This window comes from Brassica napus, chromosome A3 (assembly GCF_020379485.1).
Source record: "Brassica napus cultivar Da-Ae chromosome A3, Da-Ae, whole genome shotgun sequence".
In the NCBI taxonomy this organism is placed as follows: domain Eukaryota; kingdom Viridiplantae; phylum Streptophyta; class Magnoliopsida; order Brassicales; family Brassicaceae; genus Brassica; species Brassica napus.
Window position 1 is genome coordinate 29,762,166 of NC_063436.1, and position 25,086 is coordinate 29,787,251.

Here is a 25,086-nt window from a genome sequence, read left to right on the forward strand (position 1 = left end):
CTCTATTATAGAGTTGGATTTGCTCCAATGGTTCACTCTATAATAGAGTGAAATATAGAGTATTCTTGTTTTTTCACTTTATATTTGGAGTAAAAAAATAAGATTACTCTATATTTCACTTTATTATAGAGTAACTCTATTATAGAGTGAACCATTGGAGCAAATTCAACTCTATAATAGAGTTATTCTATTTTAGTGTAAATTATAGAGAAAAAAATAGAGTCCTCTTGGAGATGCTCTAAATATATATAAGTTTATATGCATTATGTAGCTTATAATTATTTCAGAAGCCAAGCGTAACAATTATATTTTATTGAAGAAGAAGCTCCTAATTCTTATATGTTAGCTTTGATACAAAAATGTGTTCAAAAAAAAAAAAAAAAAAGCTTTGATACAAAAATAAACATAAAGTGCATTTAAATCAACAGATAAGAAGTTTAGGTCAAAAGCCAAGCGTAACAAAAATATAATTCATGGAAAAGATACACACCACAAATGAGTTGTCTCTTCTTATGTGTTAGCTTTCTGATCACAGCTCGTTAAAATCAAAACTATAATGAAAGTATCAAAAGTTTTGTGTTTTAGATCTGTGTCTTTAATAGATCCGAATTTAATCTTTTATTTGTCAAAAAAATATCAAAAGTTTTCCAAACACACAAAAAACATGTTTGATTAATAAGAAAATGCAAAGCACCTCAAAAATCTAAGTGAAACTTAAAAAATCCAGAACCAAAAAGAGAAAAAGTTATACCTGGTTGGCAACAGCTTTGGCCATCATCCTAAGACCAACATTATCGGCATATATAACGTTGGTCCTTAACGTTTTTATGTCGAAAAATAAATGAAAAGAAAACAAAAATAATAGAGACGTGGGTTAAATAAGAAGTTTTGGGGAGCGTCCTTATGAGGCACGTGTCATCACGTTAAGCCTTTAGGTTTCCTTTTCTCCGTTCCTCTTTGTCTCGACTGCGATTTCGTCGACACAGCTTCGTGTTCGATCAATCGACACCGTTCTCCGGCGAATCGAATCTAAAGCATCTCCGGCGAATCGAATCTATTTCACAGCGAATCAAACAGCAGGTATTTGTTCATCTCTCGTGTCCTCCGTTATGCGTTTTAAAAGCCGATCTATCTCCCAAAACTTGGTGATTTTTTTTTCTGTTACAACGGTTTCAAAGCTGTCTTTCTGTTTGTAGGCGATAGACGAGTTACTGACCGCTCAGACCGTTCAATCACGACGATCTCTCACTTCATCGATAGCTTGGCCCCAAAACAATTAAAGAAAACTAAGGACTCAATAAGTCCTACCAATAATCTTCTAAATTTCAAAAATCCTTATATTTGTCCTAAACTACAATATATTCATTAAATATGTTAAGGACTTGGTTTGGGACAAAACCAATAATGTTGCTCTTAGGGAACTCAGAGAACCACAACACATTGGTCCTTGTGTCTTTTATGTTTGACAAACCTGAACCCACAGGGCAACACAAAAAAAAAATAATCCAAAACTTGATGCTATCAGAATTCAAAAATCAAGAGACCAACAATATTTATAGTCAAAAAAGATCCAAGATTACTAGCTGATTCAAACTAAAGCAGACATTTTTAAAAAAAGTCACATCGCTCATACAAAAATCTTAGGCAAAAGATGTAAGCTTTACAGAAGTAAGGCTTGATTTTTAATCATGCCAGAGTTGACTTTCAACCAATAACAATACATGCTAGTAGCATTGAGAGAGAGAGATAGAGAGGTTCTTCTTTCTTTGACACAAAAGAAGAAGAAACTGTAATTATTTTTATTTATATTCATTCAAGCCCGAATGAGCAGATATTTACAAGAGATTATCTTTTACCACTCACTGATTATAACAGCTTTATTTATTTATTTATCAGATGTATCATCCTTTTAACATAACCACAACTGCTTATTATTATAGTATATATTTTCGAATCTTTTCCCTCACTCATCACTTCTTGGATCCTTTTTTCGCTGCCGCCTTTTTGAGCTTATTGATCCGCTCGCGGTCCACATCTTTCTGAGTGTTTGCGAGCCTTGCCACGCAGTTGAGCTCTTGTTTAGCGTTTTTCCTGGCTTCTATCTCCTTAGCCTTGGCTTTGCCACGGGCTTCACGCTCCTTCTTCTCAGCAGCTTTCTGTGCATCAGACTTCTTGAACAATTTTGCAACAGCTTCCATATTAAATCCCATTTTATCTCTCAGTACACAAAATGAAAGAATAGAACACACTTATTTATACTACAAAGTATCTATAGCTACACCTACCAGTTCACATTTTTTTCCTTTAGCTTTGATTCTTTTGTTAGTTTCACCAAACAGTTTTCACCGGTTGAGTTATTTCATTACTCTTATGTTTCCTAACATACTAGTATATATATTCTTTGTTTTTTTTGTAAACTATGTACTTGTTATTTTTATTAAGAATTCTAAAAATAAAAACACTAACCACTGACTACCTAAAATGAAAAAAAGGACAAATTAACTCATCTTCTTTAAAGTACGTAGCATGTATAAGGAGAACTGAATGGTAGTTTATCACACTCGAAATTGGGGGTCATGCAAAACTCGGTGTAAATTATCTATTTTATATTACAATTATATATGAAATTCGGGTACAGAGCTATAGGACATAAGTCTTTGGTTAATAAGGGAGTTTGTAAACTATATTTACAAGCAACCGCAAATACAAATAGAAGAGTATTTATTTTTAAGATATAAATAAAGAATTTTTACTTCTTCTTTCTTTTTAGAACAAGAAAAATAGAATTATATACTTGTCATTTAAAAAAAAGAATTATAAACAGAAAAACACCAACAACTGACTACCAAAACAGAAAAAGAAACAAATTAACAACCGTTCATCGTCTTTAATTTACTGTCTACTAATCGGAACTTCCTAATTATATACTATATATTATTATTTTTTATAAACTACATATATACATATATATATATATATATATATATATATATGCATATTCTTATAATTATGATCACCAACTAGTCTATAGTCAACTGACCCAAAAAGTACGTACGTACGTAGCATGTATAAGGAGGATTGAATGGCGGTTCTTCAGTATGTTTGGTCAACCTCATGTCTTTTTGCAACCTTCTGTGTGTGTTAATGATATAACTTTTGAATATTGTTTTTGTAAATTTTTATGATGCTTTTTTTTATTAAGTTCTGTTGAGCAACTTAAATATTATACGTGTTTATAAGCTAATTTACCTGTTATTTTGGAAATAATTTTTTAACACATATCGTAATCACATCTATCAAAATACTTTTATTTTGTATTTTTTTTCTTTTTAGAAAATTACTTAATATAATTATATATTTATAACAAAATCTTTCGTTCTTTTAATTACAACATAACATCACACATTTTTCTAGTCCAAAATCTCATGGAAAAAAACACATAAGAAAAACCATATTTTGTCAACATTAATAATTAACTATAGATCTGCTTCAGAAAAAAAAGAAGTTAGTTTTGTTAATATTAAGCCATCGCTGTGTAGGTGTTTCCGATTAAGGAAAGAAATCATAATTCAGTGAGTTTCCAAATACATCAGTTAATTAAAACAAATAAGCCATACTCATTGTCATAACTTTACTGATAAACTACTACTAATATGTCTCAAAATCCTCTTCTCAAAAGCTTCAAAATCTCAATACAACATCTTCCATTAGCTTTACTTTCTACACTAAAGAAAAAGGCTTTGGTGATATACTCTCAACAAGCTATAAGAGAAAGCAATACGATACATGTTTGATGCGTAAGGTTTCCAGATTGTCTAGAAAAACTCTTTGGGGATGTTGTACTAAGCCACGTAACCATTTCTGTTCACACGAGGTTAAGAATCTTAAAAAAAAACGATTCCCATACCAACCTTTAATCAGATAAATTTATTTGGAGCATCTACACACACACACTGCCCACTCCGCATAACACCGAACCAAACTGGGAAAGTGAAATTCAAGCATCTCAAGAGTTTCAGACAACACAAGCCTTGTATCGCAAGAAAGCAGACAGGAAACTTTATAGCATAAAGGAATAGAGAGGCACTAATCTTCTTCCTACCCCTATAGACAGATTGAAAAAATAGACTTACTAGAGTCAGCATGTCCTGAAGATAGCCACGAAATGGGGTCTGTACCGCCTGGATATGGAATAACAACCTCAAATTACAAGTTACAACATTCAAATGACCAGTTACATTATTATTGATATGTAGCCTTAACATGCAATCACCGTTTCACAACCTTAACCTATCAATTTCCACAAACTTCTACCAAAAGACAGCCTTAGAGCGTGTTAACATTCAATATTCGCATTGAGAGAGACAGAGAGAGGTTTTATCTTTCTTTGACACAAAAGAAGAAGAAACTGTAATTATTTTTATTTATATTCATTCAAGCCCGAATGAGCAGATATTTACAAGAGATTTTCTTTTACCACTCACTGATTGTAACAGCTTTATTTATTTATTTATCAGATGTATCATCCTTTTAACATAACCACAACTGCTTATTATTATAGTATATATTTTCGAATCTTTTCCCTCACTCATCACTTCTTGGATCCTTTTTTAGCTGCCGTCTTTTTGAGCTTATTGATCCTCTCGCGGTCCACATCTTTCTGAGTGTTTGCGAGCCTTGCCACGCAGTTGAGCTCTTGTTTAGCGTTTTTCCTGGCTTCTATCTCCTTAGCCTTGGCTTTGCCACGGGCTTCACGCTCCTTCTTCTCAGCAGCTTTCTTTGCATCAGACTTCTTGAACAATTTTGCAACAGCTTCCATATTAAATCCCATTTTATCTCTCAGTACACAAAATGAAAGAATAGAACACACTTATTTATACTACAAAGTATCTATAGCTACACCTTCCAGTTCACATTTTTTTCCTTTAGAGCATCTCCAAAAAGGAACTCTATTTTGAAGTTTCCAAAACTCTATTTTGAAGTTTCCAAAACTCTATATTTGAAGTTTCAATGTGTTCTTCTCCAAAAGTAAAAATTCAAACATAACTTCAAAATTATTTATATTTTACACTATGGTCTTTATATTTGTCATAGTTGATGTAAATTCATAAAACTTCTATAATTAACTAGTACATATATATAAATATTAATTAAAAAAAATTTACACTAAAATATAAAATTATAAATAAAAGTACATAATTAATATTAAACTGCAAGCAAATATTACATTATTCCATAAAATTATTTCTATAATGCTCCCATATATGATCAACTAGTGCATTTCGAAGTAAGAAATGATTCTCTTTATTTTTTATTTGTAGATTACGAGCAAAAAAATGTTGAAATTGAATATCCTCATAATATGGCTGCTGATAGTTTGATATCATCAAACGAAAAAAATCCTTGATCTTTTAAACGAAAGTACAACAAGCACGGAAAAAGGTCATGAGATGATTGAATTACGACTGCAAAATGAAGCAAAAAAGTTAGCTTTTAAAGAAGTAAAAGACAACAATAAAATATTGCTAAAAAACTTAGCTTCTATTAATGATGTTAATATTCGTGAATACATTCAATCTGAACAAGAAAGAATCATACGAAAAATGTGTCAAGAGCAACAACAACAATCATCTTCGGTTACACAAAATTTGTTTAAACAATATTTTAGAGATTTTGGAGGTTCCGGAGCAAATTTATCAGACTATTAGTGTTGTTATAATATTTAAATTTGAGTAATAATTATGTCTTTATGTGTCTTTTTAATAAGTTCTTATTATGGTTTTTTGTAATATTCTTGTTGTTTAATTCTAGTTTTAAAATATTATAAATCTTGTTTTAAATTTTTATTTATTTAATTTCATGTGTAAAACTTAAATTTATAAAACAAATTTGAAATATTTATGAGATATAAAAGTTTTAAGGATTAAAACAATAAACAAAAAAATATTTAAGAATTATAAATATGATGTATAATTATAAGGACCAAAATGCAAATAAAAAGATGAAACTTCAAATTTGAAGTTTTGAAAAGTGAAACTCTATATTTGGAGTTTCACTATTCAAAACTTCAAATTTGAAGTTTTGAAGTTCCTTCTTGGAGAGCAAAAAACTCTATATTTAGAGTTATAGAGTTTTTTTTGGAGATGCTCTTAGCTCTGATTCTTTTGTTAGTTTCACCAAACAGTTTTTACTGGTTGAGTTATTTCATTACTCTTATGTTTCCTAACATACTAGTATATATATTCTTTGTTTTTTTGTAAACTATGCACTTGTTATTTTTTTTTAAGAATTCTAAAAATAAAAACACTAACCACTGACTACCTAAAATGAAAAAAAGGACAAATTAACTCATCTTCTTTAAAGTACGTAGCATGTATAAGGAGAACTGAATGGTAGTTTATCACACTAGAAATTGAGGGTCATGCAGAACTCGGTGTAAATTATCTATTTTATATTACAAGTATATATGAAATTCGGTTACAGAGCATAAGTCTTTGGTTCATAAGGGAGTTTGTAAACTATATTTACAAGCAACCGCAAATACAAATAGAAGAGTATTTATTTTTAAGATATAAATAAAGAATTTTTACTTCTTCTTTCTTTTTAGAACAAGAAAAATAGAATTATATACTTGTCCTTTAAAAAAAAGAATTATAAACAGAAAAACACCAACAACTGACTACCAAAACAGAAAAAGAAACAAATTAACAACCGTTCATCGTCTTTAATTTACTGTCTACTAATCGGAACTTCCTAATTATATACTATATATTATTATTTTTTTATAAACTACATATATATATATATATATATATATATATATATATGCATATTCTTATAATTATGATCACCAACTAGTCTATAGTTAACTGACCCAAAAAGTACGTACGTACGTAGCATGTATAAGGAGGATTGAATGGCCGTTCTTCAGTATGTTTGGTCAACCTCATGTCTTTTTGCAACCTTCTGTGTGTGTTAATGATATAACTTTTGAATATTTTTTTTGTAAATTTTTATGATGCTTTTTTTATTAAGTTCTCTGTTAAGCAACTTAAATATTATACGTGTTTATAAGCTAATTACCTGTTTTTTTTTCTATTAAAATAATTGAATATAGGTGGAAAGATTTTTTTAACTCATCGTAATCACATATATCAAAATACTTTTATTTTGTATTTTTTTTCATTTTGGAAAATTACTTAGGGGGTATATTCAATTGAGAGTTTTAAGTGATTTGTGTCAAAATGATAAATCCACCGTTATTGAAACATGAATTTTAAAAATTCATTTAAAATCCAGTGTTATTGAACTTGAGATTTTTTAAAGTACTATGAAATCCACTGTTATTAAAAATATTTTAAGTTGTGGAATTTTAAAGTTTTCAAGTGATTTTAGAGTGTTTGGGTGGAGTTTCTTAGTTAAAAAAAAATTAAACTCAAATTCCATGGTTTTAAGTGATATTCTAGAGTAGTTTAATAAAAATCATTTTATTCTATATAATTCATTAAAATTATCTAAAACTTCATTAAAAATCAAATCACCTCAAATTTTAGATTCAATACACCCTCTCTTAATATATTTATAACAAAATATTTCGTTCTTTTAATTACAACATAACATCACACATTTTTCTAGTCCAAAATCTCATGGAAAAAAACCACATTAGAAAAAACATATTTTGTCAACATTAATAATTAACTATATATATAGGACTTCAGAAAAAAATCTGAAAAGCTCGATTCTTAGGCTTAAAATAAGAGCTGAGAGTGTATATTGTAGGCTCAGCGAGGCACAAATTGATTTTCCGGCGAGATCTTGAGAAGGAGATCCCAAAGTGAGCAAGAGGTGTAGGAGACTTCGATTACAGAAACGAAGACTAGGAGAGTCCTAAGGGGAAGAAGAAACTCCGGTGATGGCGAAGTGAAGCACCGTCAAGATCAATACCGTGACTTGGCTCTGTTTTTCTCTCGTCAAGAGAAGGAAAAATTTTGATTTAGGGTTCGTGGGAGACCAGATTTGGGGCTAAATGAGTATTGCTATTTTTCTAAAAAAAAAATTAACTTATTAAACTTAATCTTTTCATTTGTTTAATAACTGAATTAATAACTTTTTTAATAACTGAATTAGTGAAAACGAAACTGGGTTAATAATAGGGTTTAATTGGGTTATCACAAAAAAATGGCATAGGGACAACTTATAGTTGGATTTATAGTATAGGGACAATGTAGTTGTATTTTTGTTGCATATTTACTTATTTCCCATTAAATTAAGGCAAATAAATCTTTACTTTGTTATTTAGTATCAAGTATCAACTACTGTATATAATATGATTGCAAAGTTTCAGCAAACCAGTCCCAAAGGGGTCCATGACAAGGCTAAGCTTGCACATTAACTGAGCTTATACTTAAAACGCTATTCAAGCATCATCAAACACAATTATCATTTCAACAAAAGTTGAGGCCCTCGGAATATCTCTCAACTCCTCGATGCTCAAGTTCTGATTTTCAAGATAGGGGCTCACTGAGATTCTTACCTTCTTTAAACATTTAGAGTTAGCTAGGATATACATCACAAATTCTTTCTCTTCTTCTGTGCCTCCATATACTCTATACTCAAAAAACTCGAGATGTGACGACAAGCATCCAGCAATAGAACTTGGTTGGTTCCATGAAGATGGGATCACATCTGTGTTAAATGCCTGAGAAGCAATGAAGGTTATATATTAAGCAAATAATGACTAGTATTTTAATCCGCTGAAGCTAAAAGAAGAGGCTGATATATATACTTACATCATCTACCAAAAGATCTTTAAGTTTTGGAGCATTTTTAAGTAAAAGTAAGAGTGCTTCCAGCCAGTCTGATCTATCTGGATATATTCTTAACTTTAGAAGTCGAGAGAACTTGACTGTGCTAAAAGGCAAAAGCTGAAACGAAACAAACGACAACATATACAATTAATTATATGCAACAATGTAACCACAACTAACATGTTTGTTACACCGATAAAGAGATAGAGAGCTACCACTTGATCGGTGGTATGCAATACAAGAGACCGGACTGCTGAAAGATATGTTTTCGACTTGTCCATATCGGAGAAAGACTTTACATCGATTGATGCATCCTCAAGACAAGGCATATTCTCAATCGAGCAAGAGTCTCCAGAATGATCAGTGATGGAAAAGTATAATAACCCCGGAGTATCGATAGCCAAACACTTACCGGTATCGACTACCTCATCGTCATCTGGCAGTGACGAAATAATATCATCACTAACATACAATAAGCCTCGTAAAGAAGGAATTTTCACACTAAACTTGGTTATATTGTCATCTCTGTTTCGTCTGTTTCGCTTCACAGTCAAACAAATAAGAACTGGACAATGCGAAAAAAAACTTTCAAGAGAAGCATCATCTCTATACACTACGTAAAAAAGGTTAAGAAAAATGAGGGACGGGAGGCAAGAAGACGATGGGAAATCCAAAAGAACTTTGTGAGAGAGAGTTAGTTCCTTGAGTGTTTCGCAGGTGTAAAGGCTCTTAGGCAACCTGGTTGGACCTGTGGACCATGACAGCTTGAATCTTAGCACAACCACACGGCGGTCAACAGCTTTTGCAATCCACTTTCCGACATCAATATCACTAGAACATCCCGGACCAAGTTTGATAAGCAAGGTTTTTAAGACAGGTGCATTGTGGAGTTCCATTGACTTATCAAAAAAACACCAACTAGTCTTCTTGCTCTCCTCTTCATCATCATTGTCATCAACAACTTTATCATCGTCATCTTTATCATCATCAGAAAAAAAATCGTACTCAAGTTTAGGCAGGATCGTCCAGATAAAGCGCCATCTTTTAGACAAAAACATGGTGGCAATTGCATCTTTAATAGGTACATGCAACAGTATTCTCACAAGCAGATCATCGGGTAAAGCGCTGATCTTATCCTCACAAACAGTCTCTTCAATTTTGTCCTCAGCCATCTTCGCGAGGCAAAACCTTAGGAGAAGGATTCAACGTCAGAAGAAACACAAGGAAATCGCTACTAACATGTCTACTACAAAGCATTTTATATATAATAGGTCCCACATATATACAAGTGCGCGGATTTTTTTTTCAAATAAGATATGAATAGAATAGGTATTGTTTTATAGGAATTTTTAAAACAAAATATGACATATGGAAAAATATCTTTCTTGATTTTCTATTTAATTAGTTAGAAATCTATATAAAAAATCTGAAATAAACTTAAAAATGTCAAAAATTCAGATAAGCACAAATACAAAGAAACACCCACAAAAGTATACTTATCTCACCATTTTAAAAAAAACTAGATATGGATTCTTGCATACACAGATTTTGTTTGATGTTTTAATTTAAAATAATTAATTAAAAATTTAAGAACTTTAATTATGTTATAATATATTTACTTTATAAATTACCTTATTTTTTATTTTATATTTCTAATAATATTTATTAATTTATTTATTTGTAACAGTAAAATTCAATAGAAGTATAGCTTAATAAAAACATATCCAAGTTAAATGAAAAATATAAACCAATAAAATTATTTATATGTTATTTCAATTTGCTTAAAAATATTATACTAATTCTCCACCTTATATATACTAATGTAAAATAAAATTATAATTTATGATATAATTATTAAATATTCTTTTTGTAAACTGTGATGATGTTTTTTTAATCAAATTTTCTTGAGCAACTTAAATATGATATGTATTTATTAGCTAATTATCAGATTTGTTTCATATTTAAAATAAAATATACTTATAAAGAAACAAATCTTGATTTCTTATTTTGTTACAAGATATGAGCCCTGCAATGGGTTTTTGTTTGATGTCTTCATTTAACAAAAAATATAAAATAATAAATCATTTTATCATGGTATTATGATTGTTTTTTGCATATGTTGTTTGAGATTTATTCGATAATTAAAATGTTTTCACACATAAATTCAAGTTAATATTTATATTTTATAATCACGGTGTATAGATGAGTTGGTATAAACTTTATACTAAGGATTATAAAAAATACTATACATAAATATTTAAACTGAATACAATCTGAAATAAGAAATGAAAAGTAAAAAGAAATGAAAGTTAAATACACCAATCGAATCAATGACAAAAGTATACATGTTCTTATGTACTAATTTAATGTTTTATTAAATAAATCTTTAAAATTTTATTTTGCTAGGATTGTTTAAAAAAAGAAAACATTCTATTTTATAAATCTCCTTTTTATTTACAATAAAAAATATAAAATACTCTTTTAAAATTTTGTTTAAGATTTTAGAAAAGGTAAATTACTGTCATATAACCTATTACAATTATTTTCTCTTTAGAATTTCATAAAAAAATATATTTATATCAAATAATTATTTTTAGTTATTAATAAATATTTTCAAAATTGCTATGTTTACAATTCATATCAATACTAATTGTACACTTCCTTTGTTAATTAAATAATGTTTAGTATCAATACTAATTTTACGATTCTTTTTTGGTTAGGAATTAAAAATATTATACAAATTTCTTTTTTTTAGGGTTTTTTTTATAAAAAAGGAAAACAACTATCAAATATTTTTTTTACAATTTTGTAGGGTTTTAGAAAAGGAAATTAATATTACATAATCTTTTACTATTATATTTTGTCAAAGATTGTTTATCAAAAAAATTCTATCAAATAACTATTTTCAGTTAATATTAACTATTTTCAAAATTTTCAACTGTCAAAATTCGTTTTTTTAAATATCATTAATATTTTTACAATTTTTCTTGTAAATTGAATAATTGTTACAATCATGTTTATCATTAAAATTTTGAAGTAAAAATTACTATTAAATAAAATTTTAAAATTGTCTCTAGTCATGATTTAAAAAGAAAAAGAAAAATTCTTAATTGGTTAAGATTAGAAAAGAATTTTCTTTTAAAAATCACTTTTATTTAAGACTTTATAGGAAAAGAAGAAGTTATTTTCACATAATGAAAGTTTTTATTGACATATTCACAATCTATTTTTTAATTGACACATACCACAATCATATTAGGTGAAATATTTGAAGTTAATTTTGGTTTATATTTTTTAAACAAAATTCTTAAAAATAAAGTTAGTTAATTATAAGAAAAATAAGATTACTTTACGTTTTTATTTTATTTAGACTTTTAAAAAGGAAAATGTTTATTTTATTTTTAATAGAAAAGTTCTGTTTAATTAATTATTTATTTTATCTTATACATACAAACACATATTTGTCATATGCACACATACTCTTGTACGACAATAACATCAAAATTAAAAGTTATGCTAGCATCATAAGATATAATAATGATAATAAAATGTTAAGCTGTATCAAAAAATTAAAAAAAAATACTCAGGTAGTATTTTTCATGTAAATACTATTGTGTTTTGTAAAAATAATATGTGGAAGCTTAAACCTAAATATATATGTGAAATATTTGAAGCTATTTTTGTCATAATTTTTTAACATATAATTATCTATTAAAAAGGAAAGTTATTTACTTATAAGAAAATAATAAGAGTACTTTTACAATTTTATTTTAATTATGCTTTTTAAAAAGTAATATTATTTATTTTAAAGTTATTTTTTCATGTTAATAATTAATTGTACTTGTAGGATTTTACAATTTTGTTTAACATTTGTTTCTTAAAAGTTAATGTTATAATGAAAAACAATAATAACAATAATAATAATAAGACTCTTAAATAATATTTATAATTAATTTTTAATAAAAGTCGTTTTTATTATTATAATATATATATTTTTGATTGTGATATAGTTTAACATATATCACATTTTTAAATATATAACTACCATGTGTCACGATCATTTTAATTAACAATTTTGAAGAACCAAGCTCAATATAATCTTTTATAATTATATTTTCATTAGAAGTTTAGAAAATAAAAATTATATTAAATAAATTGTTTTCAAATCTATTTTTTAGGATTTTTAAAAATAAATATTTCTAAAAACATTAATACTAATTATTTTTAAAAATCGTTTTTACTATTAAATAATTTTTAAAAGTAGTTTTAAAAAAATATTATCTTATTATATAGATTTTTAATCTTTTATATATTTAAACACATGTCAGAATATTAGAAAGAAAATTATTATCAAATAATCTTTTGCAATAATCTTTTGATTAGGATTTTTAAAAAGTAAAATTACTATTAAATAATATATTTAATAAGATTTCTAAATAAAATTCGCTTTTGTTGATATCTTAGTATATATATTTTTAATTATGAGATAGATTAACACATGTCAGAATCTTAAATATATAATTGTTATGTGTCGCGATCATATTAATTAGCAATTTTGAAGAACCAAGCTTTATATAGTAATATAAGATATTTTTAAAATAAAATTATTATTAAATAATTATATAGGTATAAATATTTTTTTATAATATGTCGTAATCTTGAATATTTTATTGTCATCTATCAAAATAATTTCATTTGTAACTATTTTTGTTTGAGAAATTGTCAATAATACCATTTTTCTTATACTATTTTTCACTTATACAATAACCAACTATACCACAAGATTTTTAATGGTCAAAATACCATTGTACCCTTAAATAATTAAACCTAAATTACTCTTCTTCTCCCCTACGACAGGTGTCTCTCGCCAGAGATATCGGACAGGTTTCTCTCGCCGGAGGTATCGTCTCCGATCCGATCAGTTACTGTGAGATCGCAATTGAGTACGCCTCTAATTTCAGGTAATGATGAGTGAGGGACTCGGACTGCTCTCTTCGCCACTGGTGCTTTTGGTCTATAGTAAGCCTTCTTCATACCTTTCATTGTATTGTTGGTTTTGATCTAATGATTTTAATTTTAATTTCCTGCTCTAGAAGTACAAGTCGGAGCACCAGAAATGAGAGAGAGCTCTGATATTAAAGATCTAATCTCCTACAGATACGATTTAATCAACTTACTGAACTCCAAGAACGGACTCGGCGTCGTATCACATAGCTTCAACCACTCAAAAGCTCTCCACTTCGCTTGCGATGAGGATTTCAATCAGATTCAGGAATCTATTAAAGGTTAGTTTCTTCACTTGGGTCTCTAGAAAACTTCGAAAGACTGATACTTTACAAGAATCAACAATATAAAAGTGTTCAATTTGTTTTGTTTTGTTTTAAAAGAAAAAAATGCAGATTGTAAGAAGAAGCTAGAAGCTTGCAAGAAGAAAACAGAGGAAGCTTATTCAGATGAATCAGCAGGAGACGATGACATTGAGCGTCTTCAGAAAGAGCTTGATGAAGATATGGAACTAGAAAGCAAGATAAATGACGAGCTTAGATAAGTGTATATACTTTAGTTTCTAGTCCCTTGGTTCAGTGACAAGAAAAGTCTTTGTTCTGTCTGTCAATACAGTCGTTGCTGATGAACTCAGACACCTGAATGCACAATGGACATCGGTTGATGAAAAGAGGCAATCTTTAAAGAGTAAAGACCGGACGACTTGAGAGCTGAGTAAGATGCAGTAGCTTCTTCTGAATGTTTGGTAAGATATTGGGCTCCTCAACTCCTCTTTTTATCTGCAGGAAGAAGCTTTCTATGTATGCTTGTGTCACAAAGGTTATACCAGAAGCAGACGTTAATGATCCATCAAAGATATCAGGCTGTATCCTTCTATGTATGCTTGTGTCACAAAGGCTATACCAGAAGCAGACGTTAATGATAAATCAAAGATCTCAGGCTGTATCCTTTTTCTTTTCATCATCTCTCTACTTCACGAGTCTCATTCCTTGAGTGTTTTCAATCCTTGATTTAAAGTATTCATTATATATGGTTTGAGAAGTTCCAATTAGAGACAAATAAGATGACGGCCTATGAGACATGTAACAGTATCTGGAGCATCATCATAAACAAGCAATCCTATGATATCAAATGAATAAACATTAACGTAAAGAACGTAAACAAGAATTGAAAACCGCTGGGCTTCATTCATACCTTCTCTCCTAAGAAAGCTGGAGACAAACATGCTTAGACCTGATGGTCCAATGACATAACCAACAAGATTTGCCATCTGCAAATTGAGAAACTTTATAAATACTTTCATAAAGATTTACTTATAATTTTTGTAAGAATTTATAAATGATCTATAAACTCTTCTAACTGATTTATAAATTGATTTATAAACTCTTATAAATTGTGTTATGAAGATTATTAAATTCTTATAATCTTTGGAATAAACCCTTATAAATAGATTTATAAACTCTTATAAATAGATATATAACCTTGTAAATTAATTTATAAACACTTTTAAATAAATGTATAAACTCTTATAAATAACTTATAAGTTCTTGTAAATAGTTTTATAAACTCTTTTAAATATTTTTATAAACCTTTATTAAATGTTTATATATTAGTTATAAAGGTTTATAAAATGTTTATATTAGTTATAATGGTTTATAAATTATTTGTAAGGAATTATATATAATTTATAAAGGTTTATAAATAATTCTGAAGATTTATAGATCATTTCTAATGATTTCTAAGTTATTTATAATGGTTTATATATACTCTGGTCTGGATGATCTTGCAGCAGCCTGCAAGGCAATGGAAGGTGTAGAAGTAATTAATGGCCTTGGGTGCAAGATGTCTTTCTCTTCCTACAAGGTAAACAGTGAATCTATTCTTAAACCAAACCGGTATGAGGTTTCATGTTTTGATAATCTTGAACTAGAAGAACCAATATACACACAAGGCCGGTCCTGGGCAAAGCCTAATGAAAGGTCTTGGGTAAAGCCTAATGAAAGGTCTTGGGCAAAGCCTAATGAAACATTCCTTAGGCCCCCAAACTTTTTGAAAAATTTTATATGTAAATAGGCCCCCAAATTAAAAAAAAAAGTTTAGGCCCCGAAATTTTTTAAATCTTTACTAAATCGTCTAGGACCCCCAAATTCTCAGGACCGGTCATGTATACACATATATATATAAGGGCTGGTTCCTTCATCTAGCTCTTATGTATTCATAACATCTCTTGTAGATTTCGTATGTTTTGGACACGGAGGATTTCTTCCACAGGAAAAAGAAGCAGAAGAAGAAGAGCAAGAACTTGGAACATGACAAATCATCATCACAGCAACGCAACTTGTACAGAATAGAAAGATTCCACAACTTGTATAAATAGATTTATAAATAGATATATAACCTTGTAGATTAATTTATAAACACTTTTAAATAAATGTATAAACTCTTATAAATAGCCTAAAAGTTCTTGTAAATAGTTTTATAAACCCTTTTAAATAGTTTTATAAACATTTATAAAATGTTTATATATTAGTTATAATGGTTTATAAATTATTTATAAGGAATTATATATAATTTATAAAGGCTTATAAATAATCTAAGGATTTATAGATCATTTGTAATGGTTTCTAAGTTATTTATAATGATTTATATATCCTTTCTAAGAGGTATATATATCATTTATAAGGGTTTATATTATTTATAAAAATTCATAAACCATTTAAAATCATTTATAAGGGTTTATGCATTACTATAAGGGTTTATGAATTGTTTATAAGATATTAAAAATCATTTGTAATGGTTTATAAATCATTTGTAATGATTTATAGATCATTTATAAGATGTTTATATATCACTTTAATGGTTTATAAATAGTTTATATAGTCTTATAAACAGTTAATATAATATTATAAATAACTTATAAAACCTTAGAAAATTATTTAAATTCAAAAGAAACCATAAAATTATTTATAAAGTCTTATAAATCGTAATGCATCTCCATGTAAATAGCTTTCATCTAATGACTACGGCCGATTTGGATGGCCTAACCTATTTATTATACTGCTGCATACATAGATAAGCTCATAGAAGCATCCATAACCGGAAAATATGCTACTAGCATAGGCATTTGAGCAATGAAACCACCTCTGAGAGCCTGGCGGTTTTTGTGTTGTCAGGGTCTAGCCACAAACTGTGAGCTGATTCTCCGTTGCAGTCAATCTCTCCGGACAAGCCATTGAAAAGCGCGGTCTCGTATCCCAACGGTGAAAGAATGGTGTGGCGGAAACAAAGCGGCTTGGTGAAGTTCGTTGCGTATCTGATCCCTGAAAACAAACCCGTCCATGATTCTTCCAGCTGCGTCTGCAATAGAATGTTTCACAACATGGACATGAAAACTCCTACTAGATTCATCTAACGAAAAGTAACTACAAAGAAGAGGAGTGTACCGTGCAGTGTCCATCGATGAAAACAACGTGTGGACGATTAGGCGAACCAGTGACTCTAGAGGAAACATAAGTGCTGTACCAATCTGTCACGATATGGAACATATTTGCATACTCGAATCAAGTTACTAGCAGAGTTGGCTCCTCCATCCACTGGAGCCAAGGCAAAAACCAAAACCAAAACCAAAACATCAATCAACAAGTACAATTTCAACGATTCATTACTCCATTTCTTTAATTGGATCTGATCTTCCATGACAGACTTTTGTTTCAAGAAAAAAAACTTTCTAATTATATAATTTTAAATAAATCTTATAAATGATTTATAGACACTTATAAAAAGTTTATATATTTTCATATAAATGATTTTTAAGACTTTATAAATGATTTTATAAAACCTTATAAGTATTTGGTATATTCTTATAAGTGATTTTATAAAGGTTTATAAATCATTTATAGGAATATATATATATATATAAACTATTGATAAAGGTTTATAAATGATTTCTAAATCTTTAAAATGATTTATAAACATTTATAAATTATTTATAATCCTTATAAAGCCTTATAGACTGATTTTATAAATTCTTATAAATGAATTATACTTTAATAATTTATTTAGAAAGCCTTATAGACTGATTTTATAAACTCTTATAAAGTCTTATTAATTGTTTTATAAACCATTATAAATAATCTTTTATTTCTTATAAATAATTTACAAACATTTATAATAGAATTATAGACAATTATAATAGCTTTATGAATATTTACTTCTATAGTTTGAACTGTTAAGAAACGCAGAACCCAAAACAAAAATTTCAGATGCTGCCAACTTTCTTATCGTGAATCGACCATTCACCAACAGTTAAACTAATCCTCTTCCAAAAACATGCATCTATTGCTTCAACGAACAAAAGAATATCACACACTATACCAATGCAAAGGCTTATCCTTTTCAATCTTAACTTTTGTAAAACGAAAATAAGTGAAGGGTGGAAAGAAAAGCATTACATTGTTTAACACCAAGGACAGTTGCTGTGAGAAACCTTGAGTTAGGTCGATGCCTTACATTAGGCTTCTCAAGATAAGCTCGGACACCATCTTTTTCAGCTTGTCTCCTCAACTCTGCTGCTTCTCTCAACAGAACTGAAGCTATTCGATTTTCAGTTTCCAGATCCATCCACACAAGCAGGCTGTTAAAGTAACCAAACACTCAAAATCTGATATAGAAAGCCCGAAATTTTCTGCCACAAGAACCGCACCATGAGAGAGAGACGGTGGATCTCCGGTGAATCAGAGGCAGAGAGTAAGAAAAAAGATCGCGAGAGAGAGAGAGGAAGAGAAGAGGATCGCGAGAGAGAGAGATAAGGTTAGGGCTAGTATGGTCTTTTGATCATTAATGAAAAGTGTATTTGTGAAAATATCCCCATTCTAGTGGTATACTTGAAATGTGGTACCAAAGAAAGTGTAAAAGTAAAATTTTCCCTTTTTGTTTCTTGTTTAATTAGTATTTTTCTTTTTTTTTGCAGCAAAAGGATATTCTATTACTCAAACTTGAGGTGGTCTGGATAGCCAAACCGGAATAGAACAACCTATAAAACATAAAGGTCAATGTAAAGAACGTGCACTCATAGCTAACGAATCTGCAATCTCATTTTGCGTCCTTGGGAAGTAGCTGATCTTGAAGTCCGAAAACACAACCAAAGAGTTTGAATGATTTCCAGTTCAGTTGAGAAGTTAGGCCAAGCTTGTGGCTGTTCTATCATTGCAATCAGGTCTTTGCAATCTGTCCTAAATCTCTGACAGGTCGAGTGTTATATCATTCTTTCCATTGCCCATTGTAGCGCTTCCAGTTCCGAGTGTAGTGATGTTTCACGCCTCCTTAGATTCCTTGTCCCCATGAGTTGAATCTTTCCCATGGTATCGTTCCACACCCATCCCAATCCACTAAACTGAGCTGTGGAGGTCTATGAACTATCCACCATGCAAATATTATTCAAGCTTAAGGCTTGTGTTTCTTCAGCAATCTGTACCTGCAGAGGAACCGGTATAGTTTCCCTCGCATTATACCATGCTTGACATTCGCTTTCTGCATATCTAATTAGTATTTTATTAAAAAATAAAATTCAATATATAATATAAATTTATAATAAACTATTTTGTTGATGTATTCTAGAAAGCTTAGAGCAACTTTAACGTCAAGTTCTTAAAAACAGGTTCTTAAATGTAAAATATTACTGTTTTAATTTGTTTTGTTTCAATCATAAAATAAAATCCATAAAGTCATTGATGTATTGACATGTGAGAGGAGATGTTACAGAGAGTTTCTTCCGGATACTAATTAAGGACCGATTACTGTGTGTTTTTAAATATTTTTTTTAATATATTTTCTTAATGTGGTTGCCAAGCCACTGTGTTCTAAGCTTTGCTTCATCTTATGGTCTTTTTGTGTACGCACTGTTTGGAAACTTTGTCTCGGCCCTTAACAAGTTCTTCAAGGTATGATGTGATAGCTTTCCACAAATCTTACACTTTCTTGTTCAACATGAAGAAATACCCTCTTGTTTTTTTCATTGTGTTTTTTTTTTTCTAGTTTATGGCCTCGTATGCTCGAATGAATAGATAAAGTTAGCTTGGAATAAAAACTTATAGGAAAAGTTCATATACGAGATGGATATCTATCTTAGAAATGGACCATTTTGTACAGTTTAAGAGTTTGGAACGGAAGTGAAACAATCTGAAACTCGGAAGACCTTTTATGAAAATATTGAAGAAACCTACCATTGGAGAAGTTCGCCTGAACTCATAAACGGTGCAGATTTGTCCCATCGATTTAGCACCAAGCATTTTAATTGTACAGACTAGACCTTCTTCATTATAATTGGACAAGGGTCCTCATGTTTTGGTTGGTTTAAGAAACAACGTCTTGATTTCGGCTCAAACTTCCAATTACAGAATTTAGACCATGTTATACGCACTATAATTTTAGACCCTGTAACATTATTTACGTAAATGGCCCAATACCTAATTTTCTCCATGGGCCTTTCCAGTTACAAACTACTACTTCCTAGTTACCCTTACGGTTAAAGCTAAAATATTTTTGATAATTTACTCGTAAAACATCCATCCGTAGATATTTGAGTGTGACTATGGCTGCCTAAGAAAGTATTCAAACGCATAAATTATATTTCTAATTAGCATGTGTATAAGAACACGTATTCAACTAGTATGTATTTTCTTTTATTCAACGTCCTATGAAGTTGTTGGGTTCTGATTAGAGGTACCAATTCAAATATCAGAAACATCGAGAGGATAAAAACCATAACAAACATGAATATCCACAAGAAATTAAAGAGACGACATATCCACAATAACCTTAAACATGGTTTAAAAGTAGTAAGACAGTAATTGCCACAAAGCATCTAAGAAGTTTTTGCTTAACTTATTAATAGAGTGTTGAAATGGAACATTTTCCCCATGATCACTTGCGGGATTTAATGGATTTCTTCAGTCTGTGTAGATACTCCGGAAAACTTTCTTTGTCACAGCCTTTGAGCTGATTGCCTGCGTTGAGCTCTTGTGCAGACATTTCCTTATTTGCCTTCATGTTGGCGCTGTGTGCGTTACGGTCAGCTCAGCGCTTTCCTTTTCTCTAGCAGCTGCTTGCTTCTCAAGTTTCTTCTTAAAAGCTTCACGACCTTCCTAAATAGCTTTTGGTTCTGCTTCTTCATCATGTTGCTTCTCACTTTCTATCTCCTCAACTCCTCCTCGGGCCTAAAATAATTAAACAAATTACAGATCAGTAAAATAACCCAAAGATAAGCCACAAATCTCCTAACACACAGAGAAAGATAAATCAGTTTAATAAGAAAAAGCAAAAAAAAAAAAATATATATATATATATATATTTGGTTCTGAGCAAACACAACCGCTGATATACCAACAATCATCATCAATAACACAACAAAAAAAAATCATAATCAAAACTAATTTCATAAGAAGTCTTGCATCTGTCTTGCATCTGTCTTGCTAAGTTGGGATTTTCATTAGCTTCAATTTCTTTCTCCTTGATCTCCGCGTTGCGTGAGGCACGACCTGTGTTTTTCTTCTTCTTTTTAGTTTCCTAGTTCTTATGTCCCTCCTTCGGAGAGATTAAATGCTTCCATTGCAATTGTTATACTTTGAGTTACCATTTGGTCAAAACTCCATGAACATTTTATTAACAATCTAGTTTTTCATTGTGCCGTGTTAGTGCATTTTATTTATCTTATTTTCTTATTATTCATTTTCGGTTAGTGGCTTGATAGATAAGATGGACATTGATAAATATGATTTATGTGCCACCAAACCAGGTGAGACTATTTGTTGTGCTCTTTTATAAAATGTGTTCTCCTCTAAATGATAACATTTTTTAAAGAAAATTAACAATTAATTATATTCCCTATATATTAATTGAGGAACATTTGAAAAGATGTAACCTCAATTTTGTAATAATTAAAAAATACTCATTGCTTATGTATCAATCAATTATGTAGTTAATTAGTCATACGTGTCAGCCTCACATTGATATTGAAAAACATGTTGGTCCAATTCGATTTTTATATCTCTCTAGAAACATTTAATACATATTATATGATACCATATGATATTAACTAAAACAATATGGCTATTTATTATATATTATTTTCTTAAATAAAATTTACGGGAATTACCTAATGTGATTATGATATATATATAGTAATGAATGATTTTTAAATAATGAATATTTGCTAATAATCTGTATGATTTTTATTATTTTTGTTTAATTCTTTACTATAAAAATAAATTACACAATTACATACACGATTAGTTCCTTCTATTTTTTACAGTTTTGTCCACACGTATAACATGTTGGATGTATAGAGACATCCACTTCATTTTTATTTGTGTGCTAGCAGAAACTGTTCACCTTTCACGATCCATTCCCATGTCGTTGATTGACATGATTATTTTTTAACTTGAGCCCATCCAACGTCTATTCTTACTTTCTCAGCAAGCTCTCATTTTTAGATAACCGCACTGCAGAATGGGAATTTTGTTTGATTTAGTTAGATGATATTTTATGTGAACCGAACCGAACTAATCAAAAATTGAATTAAACCGAAGTCAGAGGCCTAGTTACGAGGAATGGGTTTCAACATGCAGCAAAAGGAAAGGCCGAATAAAAAACGCAGGCCCATAAGATGGTCCCTTCTTCACACTTTCTCCTTCGTAGTTACAAGCTTCAGCTTCTCTCTTCAAAATGGAGCAATCACAAAAACCCAATCCTTTCCTCTCTTTTCTGTAATCGATTCTCCTTTGACCTCTCCGCTCGAATCCATAACCACTCGACGTCTCGCTCCTACATTCGCCTCCGTATCTCAGTCCTCCAAGCCTTCTTCCACCGCTGCAACCTTGAACCTTGAACCTTGAACGGACGTCCGCTAAGTCTCTCGCTGGTACGTCCGTGTTTACAGTCAGCAACACCAGTAACGAGTTCGTTCTCATCTCGGATCCTACCGGAGACAAGTCTATCGGTTTGCTCTGTTGCCGACAAGAGGACGCTGAAGCTTTTCTTGCTCTTAAATCTCTGATATCATTCTTTCAGACGCGCCTCCGGAGAAGAGAGTTGAAAGCCAATGCTAAGGTTATATTATAAGATCAGTGATGATTCTGATTGATTTGCTTTTTGTTATTGTATCAGCTGGACAGATTCATACCAAACGGATCAGCTATGGACTTCGACTACGCTCACTACGCTCTCACCGAAGGAAACAAAGGTAAGGATCAGGTAAGCTCACCATCCAGAGAGGCTTACAGGAAGCAACTCGCTGAGACCATGAACCTGAACCACACCAGGATCCTCGCCTTCAGGAACAAACCTCAAGCTCCTGTTGACTTGCTTCCCACCGACCACTCTGCTTCTCTTCACCAGCAACCCAAATCCGTTAAGCCAAGAAGATATATTCCTCAGGTATATACTTTTCAAACGCCTCGTTTACTTGTTGTTGTGCTGATCTGATGTTTGATATTTATGTTGTTATAATAGACTTCTGAGAGGACACTGGATGCTCCTGACATTGTTGACGACTTCTACCTCAACTTGCTTGACTGGGGAAGTGCTAATGTCTTGGCCATTGCGTTGGGACACACTGTTTATCTCTGGGATGCTTCCACTGGCTCCACTTCTGAGCTTGTCACTATTGATGAGGAGAAAGGACCAGTCACGAGTATCAACTGGGCGCCTGATGGTCGTCATGTTGCTGTTGGGCTCAACAACTCTGAAGTCCAGCTGTGGGATTCTGGATCCAACCGTCAAGTAAACTACACAATCTCCTCTCTCTTCTCTTAAATGTTTGTCATCATGTCTTTTACTGTTTTTATTGCAGCTGAGAACATTGAAAGGTTGCCACCAGTCTAGAGTAGGATCACTAGCGTGGAACAACCACATTCTGACAACGGGCGCATTAGATCACACGTTGTGGAGACTTACAGGGGCCACACTCAAGAGGTTTGTGGGCTCAAGTGGTCGGGATCCGGACAGCAGCTAGCGAGCGGCGGAAACGACAATGTGGTACACATATGGGATCGTTCTGTGGCCTCCTCGAACTCGACCACGCAGTGGCTGCACAGGCTTGAGGAGCATACGTCTGCTGTGAAGGCGACTGGCGGTGGTGGAGGAGATAGGACGATTAAGTTCTGGAATACTCACACTGGGGCTTGTTTGAACTCGGTGGACACTGGCTCTCAAGTTTGTTCGTTGTTGTGGAGTAAGAATGAAAGAGAGTTGCTTAGCTCGCATGGGTTTACGCAGAACCAGCTTACGTTGTGGAAGTACCCGTCGATGGTGAAGATGGCTGAGCTCACTGGTCATACATCAAGAGTTCTATATATGGCCCAGGTGATTAGATAATCTTGATTATTAAGTTCTATTTATATAGATGCTGAAAGTGGTCTGAGTTCTAAAAACTTGTGTTGTTATTTGTATGTGTTTTCTACAGAGTCCAGATGGTTATACGGTAGCATCAGCAGCAGGAGACGAGACACTGAGATTCTGGAATGTATTCGGAGTACCAGAGACGGCTAAAAAAGCAGCTCCAAAAGCAACCCATGAGCCATTCTCTCATGTAAACCATATTTGTTGAAGAAACCGTGAAGAAAGAAGACTAACAACAAAGAAAGTCAGCCCTTAATTTTGTTACAGGATGTTTATATTTTCATTTTTTTTGGGGTTTCATTCTTCATGAACTGTATTGATAAGTGTGCATAATATTGACTAAAGTATCCAATTGATTTGAAATTAAAGATCAATATGCATCTGTGATAAAGTCATCAAAAACCACATTGAACATCCCCTAGACTATTATTTGAGAAGTGATTTGTATATGTATCATCACTACATTAGCTTTCACGAAAAATGATGACATGACTTAAAATAAATATGACATAACATAAATATAATTGTGACATGTAAAATTTACTATATTTAGATTTATGTTTTTGGTAAGATTTCTTAAATATAATAATAATACTTTTCTTTATATGGATTTATATTTTTGGAAAATTTTCATAATATAGTAATAACTAATAAATTTTATATCAAAAATATTTTTTCTCACTAAATATTCATTTTGGTAAGATTTTATGATACAAAAATAATTTTTCTATATCTATTAAAATAATATGTTTTATATATATAAATAATAATTACGAATATTAAAATTTTACATCAATATATGAATCATATTTTTATTATTAAAATAATTGTAGTTTAAAATATATTTTATCAACGTATATAAGTTATTTTTTATTTAATG

General features: G+C 30.7%; 1 protein-coding gene and 3 pseudogenes across 1 annotated transcript; 1 reads left to right on the forward strand and 3 right to left on the reverse strand.

Moving 5' to 3' along the window:
• Positions 1 to 278: 278 nt before the first annotated feature.
• LOC125607784 lies at positions 279 to 363 on the reverse strand (annotated as a pseudogene).
• Positions 364 to 437: 74 nt separating this feature from the next.
• On the reverse strand, positions 438 to 539 carry LOC125607782 (annotated as a pseudogene).
• Positions 540 to 6,963: 6,424 nt separating this feature from the next.
• Positions 6,964 to 10,281, reverse strand: LOC106423359 (putative FBD-associated F-box protein At1g05080). The gene is made up of 3 exons (XM_013864134.3): positions 9,023 to 10,281; positions 8,790 to 8,924; positions 6,964 to 8,698 (listed from the first exon to the last, which is right to left on the reverse strand). The coding sequence occupies exons 1-3, from the start codon at positions 9,977 to 9,979 to the stop codon at positions 8,417 to 8,419; spliced, it is 1,374 nt and encodes a 457-aa protein (XP_013719588.1). The 5' UTR covers positions 9,980 to 10,281; the 3' UTR covers positions 6,964 to 8,416.
• Positions 10,282 to 22,499: 12,218 nt separating this feature from the next.
• Positions 22,500 to 24,580, forward strand: LOC106423377 (annotated as a pseudogene).
• Positions 24,581 to 25,086: the final 506 nt, after the last annotated feature.

What these genes read in the sequence shown, in the direction of transcription:
- LOC106423359 (XM_013864134.3), bottom strand. Translation starts at nt 9,979, where the DNA reads ATGGCTGAGGACAAAATTGAAGAGACTGTTTGTGAGGATAAGATCAGC. An exon ending in TGCATACCACCGATCAAGTG is followed by an intron (nt 8,925 to 9,022) that starts GTAGCTCTCTAT and finishes GTTTCGTTTCAG; the next exon opens with CTTTTGCCTTTTAGCACAGT. An exon ending in AAGATCTTTTGGTAGATGAT is followed by an intron (nt 8,699 to 8,789) that starts GTAAGTATATAT and finishes ATTGCTTCTCAG; the next exon opens with GCATTTAACACAGATGTGAT.